Source organism: Lygodium microphyllum, chromosome 3, assembly GCF_053477565.2.
Source record: "Lygodium microphyllum isolate KBCC chromosome 3, Lygodium_microphyllum_v1.1.10, whole genome shotgun sequence".
In the NCBI taxonomy this organism is placed as follows: domain Eukaryota; kingdom Viridiplantae; phylum Streptophyta; class Polypodiopsida; order Schizaeales; family Lygodiaceae; genus Lygodium; species Lygodium microphyllum.
Window position 1 is genome coordinate 128743 of NC_141137.1, and position 12043 is coordinate 140785.

At 41.6% G+C, this 12043-nt stretch overlaps 1 protein-coding gene across 2 annotated transcripts in view; it reads left to right on the forward strand.

The window, feature by feature from the left end:
• The first annotated feature begins 1293 nt into the window (after window positions 1-1293).
• Window positions 1294-12043, forward strand: part of LOC148037984 (grpE protein homolog 2, mitochondrial-like) — a 37002-nt gene continuing 26252 nt past the window's right edge. Inside the window, exon 1 of one of the 2 annotated variants that reach the window (XM_087667706.1) lies at window positions 1294-1607. In XM_087667706.1, the coding sequence (XP_087523832.1) occupies window positions 1431-1607 (177 nt within the window). In that variant the 5' untranslated portion in view covers window positions 1294-1430. Of the gene's footprint in view, window positions 1623-12043 lie in introns of both variants that reach the window. The other variant, XM_087667699.1, reaches the window with a different exon arrangement.

Genomic DNA, 12043 nt, shown 5'->3' on the forward strand with positions numbered 1-12043 from the left:
GCCTTATGCAAGACATGTTGTTATGGATTTTGTGAAAGATCATGGGAAGTCAATGTATGATGAGAAGATGAAACAATGAGCAAGCAAAAGTAAGGGAGGTGTGAACTATGGTGGATGGAGCAAGATAGCAAGAGATAGAGACTCAAGATATGGGAACTCCAATAGTCACAATGTGTGACCAACCTTCCCTTATTCATTAGTCATTGAAAGAATAAAGAATGAAGTGACAATGATGGGTGCCCAACTTGTAGTGTATAGGTGTGTGGATATTGTCAGTGTAGTGAATATATGAGTGGCATAGGCACATGAGCCTTTATCCTCAACATGCTTTTCTCCCACCACCAATCTATGATGTCCATTGCCTTGTTATGAGAGAGAGAGAGAGAGAGAGAGAGAGAGAGAGAGAGAGAGAGAGAGAGAGAGAGAGATGTGTGTGCGTGCGAGCGCGCGCTATTTGTGTGCTCTTCTCTCACTGCTATTTTGTGTTGCCCATTGCCTTATTTTATATATATATATATATATATATATGTCATTGATGAGTGGCCTTCATTGTTGTCAATGTGTTAGGCAATGAACTTGCTCTTTGAAGACACACATAAGAGATTTTCAAAATCCATATAGGTGAGGTTTGGGGTAAGTTGGCGTAGGAGGCCTCGACACCCTTTAGAGGTTTGGGACCTTCCTAGTTTATAGCTAAAATGTATCTATTGAATATGGACATATAGGCCGTTGAGTGATAGGAACTATGTTTCAGTCCCCCCCTAATCATTTGTTTCATGCTCCCCCTCCCCCTGCATCCTAGCATGTTGCCAATCATCTCACCTCTTATGCCTCTCTTGCCACGACTAGCCCATTGTCTCAGTCTCCTGAACTAGCAAACTTAACGAACTAATGACATCACTAATTACTATGTTACTAATGAAATTAACGCTTGAGTAACTAGCAAACTTAACTAACTAAGAATCTTGCTAATGACATCAATGAAGCATTAACCAATTACTTATTAGTTCTTAGTAATCGACCAACAAAACGAATGAAGTAATCGACAATAACAATCAATAGGATGAATCAAGTTTGAAGAATTCAAATAACCCTTCTCGTTTTCATCGATCTTGCTCTAAGCTTTTTCTACCTTTTTATCTCCTCTCATCTCACTTTTTGAAGTGTTTGATTGAGCGTTGATTTTCTTCTTATCTTGCTTTTCAAAGTATTGGCTTTTTTTTAAGGGTGCTTTTTTCCTTTTTCTTAAACCGCGTGTAATGACCAAAAAGACAAAAAACGATCATAAGCTGCGCATGTTAAAACTTGTCTGTTTTGGCCAACGGTGGTGTGGAGGGAGGCTGGCCTTTGTACCTAGGGTCGTCTAATCTAATTCTACTTTATTACATTCGGGAGCATCTGGTGCTGCCATCGAGAGGTCACCGCCCAAAATGCAAGCCGTGCGCGTCAAGCTTCTTCGCCATCTGCGGGTTCCTGTGCCTGCGCCCATCCATGGCAGCCAAGGTCTCTTCTGCACCTCCTTGTTCTCCACCGAAGCCAAGAGCTCCTTTCTCAACAAGGAGGAGGTCACAGATCGCGTCCGTAAGGTGTTGAAGCAGTTCCAGAAGGTCGACCCATGCAAGGTCACATTGAAACGTCATTCATGCAGTTTCTTATGTCACGTTTACGAGATTCAAGTGTTGATTCTGAACCATTGGGGGTGTGATTATCAACTTTTTGAGTGAATCTGCGAATTTTTGTCACACGGGAGTGGGAAACGCCTAATTGGTTTAGAAATTTTGCACAGACGTATGCTATTCAAAAGTGAGAGAACCCCTCCTTTCGTTTCAAAAACAGCTCCAATAGCTGTAAAAAGGACATCCAAGATGCTTATATTTCTTAGACAAGTTGAAATCCTTGATGGGCTCATTAAGAGACATAATTGTGTGCTCTTTTTGAACATTCTCCTTTCTCTAAACCCTCATAATAAGATGCTTTTGCAAAAGCTAAAAACAAATCTAAGTGAAAGTAAATGAAAAATAAGGGAATGAGGATGCAGTGGAGGACTAGTAAGAAGATGCGGAAGGACGACTAAACTTATGGTAGCCTAAAGATTTAGCTAGAGTACGTGAATTAGGACTGGCCTAACATATCCTAAAGGATATGAAGTTGGACTAACCTTAGTAGTGCGGGGTACTTAAGAATCCTAAGACTCTAGCCTAATGGTGAATGATGAGTGAACTAGTCAAATAAGCCTTTCGACATTGACTATGGGGCATATGAAGAGACCACCATTGACTATGGGGCATACGAAGAGTCCACCACACTAGTGGGTAGGCATTGATGAACACGGATACCAGGGGGTGGAGAAAGTGTGCTATCACCTTGGGGAAGATTTCCTCTCAAACTCCGTGGACTGGAGCTACGAACACATAAAGGGGTTGAGGTTGGTTTTGGGATTTTGGTAAAAAAATCCTAAATTTATATTCATTTTATTTCCTATTTCATCCCCATTCTCGGAATGGGCCCTTCTTGTTTCAATGGCATTCCCTATTCCCATTCTTGCCCCTATTTCTTGTTCCATGTGGCTATGTCACATATGAAGAATAATACAAAATACATAAGTGAATGAATGGAGATTTAAAACCGAGAGAAGAGCTGCCCCCTCTGAAAGCTTTGGGAAACCCCTCTCTCCATCATTCCAAGATCAAAGGGGAGGGAGCATCTATTAGCAGTTGTGTGTCTTGTGTAGTCATCTCCTACCTACGAGCCTTAGTTTGAGTCACGGATGGGGACATTAGGAGCTTCGACACTTGGTTTGTGATGTGTTTTGATGGAGGACGCAGATTTATTTTGAGCATGCATTTCTTTTCTAGGGAGTTTTGGGTGTGTTCACACTACTAGAGATCAGTTTCCAGCTCCTTTGCATTTCTTTTTTAGTGGTTGGAGAACATGTTCACACCTGGCAATGGTGATCTACATTATTTAATATTTTCTGCATTTTTTATCCAAATCCAACATTTTCTGCATTATGTAGTGCAGGTCAGCCAGCATTAAATGCTTTGCCTGCTACTGGTTGGCCAGTTTTGACAAGGGCAGCCTATTTATTTTGTCCTCCTCAATTGCTGGTCATTATCTTTTGCAGGTTTCAGCATAGTCCGACATTCAAGGATTCTCCTCCATTTTTTGGTGTCCCTTTTGTAATGAGCATAGTTGCTAGGAAACGTGTTTTCTACATGTAGAAAATGTTAGAAATGTCCAAGCATTTTTGAAACATAGGAATGGTTGGATTGAAATTTTGGTCCTTGAGGAGTATAGTTGGCCCAATTTTGTACGTTGGATTAAATTGTCCTTTTTGCCTAGTCAAAACTGGTCTATAGAGAGATGGATTCAAAGTTTGAACATGTTTAATAGCAACTTAGTCCATAGATTCATTTGAAGTCCTACAAAGGTATGGATCATTATTGATTGGTTGTAGTTTGTATGTTTAAGTAGTTTCTAATCTATGGCATTATATCTCTTTTATATTTATAAAATTGGTATGATGGATCGTGAAATATGGTATATCGTGTATATAAATTGTTGGTCTATTGATTGTTCACTTAGATTTTGTATGCAAATACTGAGTCATGTGCAATATGTGTTTTGTTGTGGCCCATGGGACTTGAGTACATTTATGTGTATAAAAAGCTTAAATAAATTCATCTCGAATGAAACCTGTTTCTTATGTTTTAGAAAACTCATACGAAACCTTGGAAACCCATTTCATATCTCTTGTTTTTGAAAACCTTGGCAACTATGGTCATTAGCTTGATCTTGTGTCCTCACCTACACTTTGGCCTGTGTGTAGGGATTGATTAGTCCTTTTTGTCCTCAATAAAATTTTTGGAGTTTAGTGCAGATTTTCTTCTTTCATTGCAATCTCTTTCTTTCCTTCTCTCTTCATGTTCACGTTTCTCTTCCGTTGTGCACTCACACATGGTGTCATTGCTAAAGTGAGGACTTCGAGATTCTATGACGAGAAGACCACACTCACCTTGTTGTTTGGAGTAGATATATTGCAAAGAACACATATTATTCTACCTTGTTTGGGCCTTTTGCGAAGCATGCACGACATCTGATTTTTCTTATGTTTAGCCAGTTAACCCCAAAAACATAGAAGTTTTTTGTGTGTTTGGAGGTCTATTTGAAGAGTTATGGAGTATTGATATGATAGGTTTGATGACTTAGATGAGAAGACCATTCAATAGTAGTACCATCATTTAGATTGTCGTAATAAAGAGCAACAAGAACATCGATATTTAGAGCCTCGTTTTCGCTTTGATAGATTGAGCAGATTGGAGCATCGTTCTTTCCCCTTCCCATGATAGCATCTCTTTGTTCAGGTATCCCATGCTTCCTTCTCTCTCCAAAGACTATCGACTTGATGGTGTGACCCACTGCCTTTGGTCCTACAAAGTGTTTTGTATTCTTGACACATTCGACTTCTGGGAGTTTGTTACTATCCCAATCCCTCATCTAGTGGAGGACCCCCCACATTGGTTCTACCATGGACCAAGCAGCCCTTTGGGGTCGATTCAATTCTAGAGTGTGATTTTTTCTCTTTACGAGTCTGCAAGATTCTGTCCTTGTGCATGTATACAGACTATGGACCGCAATGGAGGTGCAATCGAAGCTCTCTTTTCTCCACCATTAAAAGATCTTTGCCCACCGGATTACCCTAGAGAAGAAACTCAAGATGCTCTTAGTTTATGATTCTCATTCCATGAAGCATCACATCAATAAAATGGAGGATATGTGGGATAAGCTTATATCCCTCGGTAGGATAATCTCATGGGACATGGCAATGATTCTCGTTACTCATTTGCCATCTTTCCAATATGATATCTTTTATATTGCTTTCCTTACCTCTAAGACTCCGGAGACTATTCTATGGGAGGAGTTAGTTGCCCTTGTTTTGGAGCACGAAGAGTGACTCAAGGAGAGGGGCCAGAGGATCTTTCTTGTTAGAGATTTGGTCACCTCTAGGATGGGCACTAGCATATATAGGGTAGAATAGGGCAATTATGTAGTCTTACCATGTTTAGGAGCAAGTCGGCTAGCAACTTTGCAATTGCCAATAATGTGGGCAGGATTTTGGTTAGGTTGGGTAAGTTGGATAGGGCGCATAGATTTTTCTTTTGGCAAGTTGCATCTCGCGCAATAGTTTTTCATTATTTGAGTATTTCCTACCTATTTAGGTAGGTCCGCTCTCCGGTCACAGTTACTTCATTGTTTGTGCAGGTTGAGAGAAATCTCCGGTTGGTTATACTCGCATAGGCCATTGTACATATTTGCCTTCAATATATTCAATATTTATTCTTTATAGTCTTCAACATTCTTCTCTCTCTCTCGCTCTCCCCTCCCCCCCCCCCCCCCTTCCCTCCCCCCTCGTTTTCAATTCTTTCTTTTGTTCCAATTATTTGCTTCCAAGGGAATAATAAAGTTGTGGATAGTAATGATGCATCTATTTGTTATTCAATTCTTGATGGAAACTCTAGTGGATTAGAGTTCAGATAATGAGCTTGGTATTTCTTAGTGAGAACATGAGGTATACACAGAGTATATGGTAATGGAAAGGCTTCATTGAGTAATTTGGTGATATACAGGTCTAGCAGGGTGAGATATCTTGTTAGAAGATTTGGTTTTGAGGGTTGTGCAACTTGTCATTATGCTTATATGGTAAAGGTAGTTGAGGATGGTAAGCCTACTTGTTTTGAGGAAGTTGTTGGTCATGTTCATTGGGATACAACAATGAATGAGGAGATGGCTGCATTAGAGGTTAACAAGACTTGGGGATTTAGTACTATTCCCTAAGGGCAAGAAAACTATTGGTTGTAAGTGGGTCTATAAAATCAAGCATAATGTAGATGGTTCTATTAGTAGGTATAAGGCCAGTCTGGTTGCAAAAGGCTATGCACAAACATATGGCATAGGCTATGAAGAGACATTCAATTTTGTTGCTAGGATAGCAAGAGTCGGATGTGTGATTGCTTTGGCAGCAGCCAAAGGTTGTAGTTTACAATAGATGGATGTGAAGAATTTCTTATTGGATGGTGATTTGCAAGAAGAGGTTTGACAGCAGCCAAAGGTTGTAGTTTACAACAGATGGATGTGGAGAATTTCTTATTGCATGGTGATTTGCAAAAAGATGTGTATATGGAGCATCTAGCGGGTTATGATGATTTAGAGCATTCTACGTATGTGTGTAAGACCTAGGTTAAAAGAGATGCTCTATGGTTTGAAGCAACCACATAGAGCATGGTCTAACAAGATTAAAGGGTATCTTGTTAACATTGGCTTTTATACTTTTTGATATAGATCACTCACTTTATATGTAGATTTGATTGTCATAGTCATCTAGGATGACTTGATTATCACAAGTAATAGTGACAGTGAGATTGCCAATAGCAAGGACATTTTGAAGCAAAAGTTTGAGATAAAGGATTTGGGTGAGATGAGATACTTTCTTAGTATTGAGGTGATTAGATATGTTGATGGTATATGGTTATCTCAAAGGGAGTATGGCTTTGGATATGCTGTCTAAGTATGATATGACAATATGTAAGTCTCTTTCAATGCCATTGGAATAAAATGTAAAGTTGAGTGTGTTGAGAAATCCTTCACCCGTAGTTCGTGTTTCTGCGTTTTGCGTTTAGGGTTTGCAGCCCCAAAAAGGGGCGCCATCCTAGACTAATTGTGCTTGTTTATAGGCCACTCTCTCATTTATTCCTCACGGCTGGTTTATTCAGTCCGTCCCCTCTTCTCTCCAACCTCTCCACTACCCTCATACCCCTTTAGGAGGACATTGTGGTTTGTGGTTTGTGGCTGTCTTCATCATCTTCCTTGTGCTACAGCACCCTTGTTCCCTTGTATCACATTCACTTCATGATTCGGAACTTTATCATTCCATTCATTAGAGTTTCTTCTCTCTTCTCTTCTCTTCTCCATGTTTACCGAGTTCACTCCGTGTTCCTCCTTGCCAACCCTACTGTCTCGCTGGTACGCCATTTTTTGACATGGTATCAGAGCTAGTTCTGCTCAAACAGTGGTAAAGATCCTTTACTCCAATGACGGCAACGACCGGTGGCGGGTTCGGCATCCACTTCTCTTTTTCTTCCGCCATCAAAATCTCGTTTTTGCAGATTTTAGGTGTTTCAGCTTGCTGCCCACACCCCGTTCGCCGAGGATATCTCAGTCGAAGCTGTCCATTGCTGTCTCCATCAGTTGGCGCCTGATTTCTAGCCCTCTTTACGCAGTTTGGAACTGATTCTAGCTAGGTGACTGCTGTTCCTGTGTAGACCTGTTGCCATATAGCCTGTCATGTTATCACAGTTCTGTTGCCTGCGTTTTTAGTCTTTCTCTCTCCTGTTGTCTGTACTGTCTACGTTTTTAGTCTTTCTCTCTTCTCACCTGCGTTTTTCTACTGGTTGCAACCTCTTACTACTGGTCGTATCCTCCTTCCACTAGCAGCTCACTTCTATCCCTTCCACTGCCCTCCCACCCTTTGAGACGAACATTGCGGTTCGTGCTTCACACTGCCCTCACATCCCTTGAGACGGACATTGCGGTTCGTGGTTCATGGTGGCTGACCTCTTCCTTCTTCAGCAAGGCACTCTGGTATCCATGGCTTCTTTACCAATAGATGACCAGACTACTAGGTGCTCCTATTGTGGCATCACCGGACACACCACCGATGCTTGCCGACTTCGATCTTTGCTTCCCACCTCCTCGGAGTATATGCATCTTCCACCAGGTACTCCTTGTGCCACCTCTTCTTTCTGGGCCACAGAGATCGTTCTACATCGGTTATCAGAGTACTATGCTCAAGGCAATAAGACGCATCCGATGCGTACCAAGTCCTTTTGAGCACATGAAGGATCGATTGGCGCTACGACCTCTTGGAGATCGTCGCAATGCCAACGGCAGTCTTCTTCCACTTATTTTCAGGTACAGTGGCTTCCACGACCTACGAATCTACAGTCCGCTCCATCGAGAGATAGTGATTATTTGATACCGTCTCCTCATCAATCTGCTCCTTTGAGAGACAGTGGCTGCTCGACTTTTCTCTTCTTCGGCTACCTAGTTTGCTCCACTGAGAGACAGCGACTGTTGCCCACCTCTTACTCATTCTGAGCCCCACTCTTCCCCACCCTCGACTACTTAGGTTCGAGAGGCTACCTTTGGGAGCTCTTCGGCACCCCAGATATCTTCTTCAGTACCACCGCGGCACTTCCTTCGTCATCAGACATTTCAGAGTCCGTGATCCATGAGTTTTTGGATTCCCTCTCCACTTCAGAGGGGGATGTTATTTCTTTGCCCTTAGAGGGGGCATCTACTTCGACTTCAGCGGGGCCTCCTCCACCTCCCATCTCAGAGAGGGAACCTACTCCACATGAAGTTCTTCACTCATCCTCTACTTTCTTGGGGTGGCTGTCTTTGACCAGCCATCTCTTCTACTGATACCCAGGATCTTCAGGTACCACCTAGATCGGGACCTCGGAGGTTCAGTCGCGACTTGGTGACGAGGCCTTCGTATTCCTTCCAGCATGGATACACAGAGCTTGTGGCTTCTCTTCCGAGGTTGAGTTTCGGGTTCTCCAGTTTACTCTGTCTACTGTTTTTTACTACAGGTTCCCTTTCCGGTGCAAATCTTGGATCTTAGGGATCCTCTATATCTTCTTCCTCCTCTTCTCTTCTTGCCTTCGTCCCTTGGTTAGCATGGAGTCACCTCTCGAGATCGAGTACGGGCATATCCTTATGGTTCTCGGCACCACACAAAGTCCGACATTTCTCTTATGCATTGCATGTTTTCATCATCTTTGTACTAGGGCGGAGGACATTGTGGTTCGTGGTTCGTGGTTGTCGTCATCATCTTTCTTGTGCTACGGCACCCTTGTTCCCTTGTATCACATTCACTCCATGATTCAGAACTTCATCATTCCATTCATTAGAGTTTCTTCTCTCTTCTCTTCTCTTCTCCATGTTTGCCGAGTTCACTCCGTGTTCCTGCCCGCCAACCCTACTGTCTCGCTGGTGCGTCATTTTTTGACAGAGTGCTTATGTTGGGAAAGAGATAGAGGACCCTACTATGTTCAAGAGGATAGTAGAGAGTTTGGTCTATAAAACCATCACAAGATTGAGCTATGCTCTTGGACTTGTAAGTCAGTTTATGTAGGGACCTAGGAAGTCTCTTTTGGATGCAATCAGATGTATATTGAGGTATGTGAAGTTCACCTTGCATTATGGATTTTTTGAGGAAAATAACAATGTATGTGTGTTTGGTACAGATGCAGATTAGGTTGGTAGTATATGCGATAGAAGATCTACTAGTGGATTCATGTTTTCTCTTGGCAGTGCAACGATTACTTGCAGCAACAAAAAGCAACCAAGGATTGCTTTATCGAGTACAGAGGTTGAGTATAAAGGTGCTGCTATGGTAGTATGTGAGGTGGTATGGTTGCAAAAGTTATTAGGCGATTTGGATGTGTAGGGACATGGTCCTGTTGTCATTCACTGTGACAATATGAGCAGTGTACAGTTGGCTAGGAACCCATTATTCCATGCTAAGACAAAACACATTGAGATGCATTACCATTTTGTGAGAGAAAATATACTTGCAAGTTAGCTCGTCTTGGAATATGTTAGCAAATAGGATTAGGTAGTTGATATTTTTATGAAGGCATTGGGTGGAGAGAAGCTTTGAGGATTTCGAAGCTTACCTGGAGTTACAGAGATGCAATTGAGCTTGAGGGGGAGTGTCGAGACAGTAAGCTCAACATGTGTGGACATTGAGGATGGACCGTTTGGTTAGATGAGTCCACATGTCTCCACTTAGTATATTGGTGGTCATTATGATCCTCACATGGCGACCAACCACTTATTATATTTGCTTGGTCGATTAGTATAGTCAGTTATGCACTGTTTGACTTAGTAGGTCACTTTCATTTATCTTGTATCTTATCTATACTTTGGATACATTCTATTGTGAGAAGAAGAATGAAGAAAAACTAGCAATAAAACATTTTAGCCTCCATTTCTCTTCTTATGTTTTTGAGTGACCTTTCTCTTGCATATATTGTGTGTGTCCAACGTAATCATTCAAGCATGTTTCCCTACAATGTGATTCGTGGCACATACCAGCGGTGATTGCTCACATTGAGCATTTGACCAATAGCAAGAGATACGGTTGGACTTAGATGAGCTTAATGACAAGATGACTATCATGAAGAGGGTTTCTTTGGTAGTGTAGATGCTGACTTTATACCCAAGCAAGTCCGGTTTCATGCGTGGGTATGTGAATAAGCTTTGATTGTTATAGATGTAGGTTCAGAATGCAGGCATGGCAATCACCTTCTAGGACATGGTGATTATTTTGTTGTCATAGTTATCCCCTAGGTTCAATGCATTCTATTTTGCCTTGATTGTTCAAGGCAAACAAAGACCCTTAAGTGGAAAGAGCTAGTTTCTATGGTCCTGAACTAGGAGGAACAATTGAAGGATATAGTTTACAGAAAGTTGAGGCTCTTATAGGTCATGCTTCCCAAAAGAAGGGAAAGTAGAAACAAAAAGGAAGACGAGAACACGAAGGACAAGGAGTTTTTTGATTTAGAAATAGCATTATAAAGTGGCTAGCTCTTTATTATAGCCCCGGAACTCAAATGTCACTCAACTTTCCTTAAAAAGAAGTGCATTCCTAAAGAGTCTGTCTCCCATAAGCCAAACCCTAATTTTGGAGAATCCACTCATCTATAAATAGACAGGTTGCTTGAAACCAGTTTTGCTTCTCGGAGAGGGTGGCAATAACTTGGTTAATCAATAATTACATCAAGTACGTAAATCACATAAGTTGAAATGCACACTTTACCAATTTAATCTTGGACAATGGATAGCCTGTTGGCCTCAAAATTAGCGTCCCTTGTAGTATTTCTTTATATTTAATTGCAAATGAATGGAGTATAATTGAGATTTTCTAAACTCTTCCGCTAATCCAAGTGCCTCTTACTATCATAAATGACTAGCAAGCTTTCAAACCAAGTTGCTGCTTGGTTTGCTTGGGGATCGGTCTTCACCCTACTTCTTGAGAGAAAAATTTAGCCCCAAACTCAATACTGGCTGATTGACCTCTTGAATTTGTTTAAAATCCTTCAATTTCAGCTGTTGGATCAAGTACTAGGCCCTTAATTCTAAGCATGCTTCCCGAGGTGATTGTCAAACCCTAATTTTTGCTGTGAATTAGGGTTTATAGCAGAGACTAGTTGAAATCTCTAGTTCTAATGACTCAAAAGCTTGGAATTTACTTAGAAAGCTTGCGAAAATGCTAGAGAATGAGAGAGAATGCTATAGAGAGAAAATTCTGATTTTCTTTGGGTGGAAGAGGAGAAATCTATTGCTACCTTGCTATGGTAGCCTTAATAGCTGTTGCTTGCTGGCCAAAGACCCTTGAAATGCTGTTGCCAATAGTAGCTTGCCGTAGTCTAGCAAGTAGGAGCTCCTATAGCTTGTTGCCTGCTGCCTGGGCTGATTAGGCTGCTCCCCAATGGTCTCTACTTGGTGGTGATTGTTGTTCAGTCTCCTCTCATGTAGCTCCACCACCCCTCCTCCCCCCCCCTTTCTCTCTCTCGGTCTCTCTGTGTGTCCCCCCTCCCTCCTCCCCCACAAAAGCCTCTAGCTAGCCTTCCCTACTTGCATGGGCAAGTTTTGCTAAGGCGAGAGATCAAACTTGACATCAATCTCAATTATAAGCTACAGGAGTTTTGTATTAAGGAAGGGGATGATCTAAAAGTCAAGTTGGTCAAATATAGATGGTTACTCACCAAGTTTGCCTCTACCAGCTCACTGAAGTCATACGACGATCAGGTTACATTTTTCTTAAATAAGCTGCCTTCTAGATACTTCTACTTTATGCGTCACATTATTTTGTTGCTCTAGTTGGCGACCTTTTATGAGTTTGAATGCTAGTCCTTGAGTTTCACGAGGTTATATAACCAAGTCCACAAGAAGATCCTATTTTTCTATTTAGAGG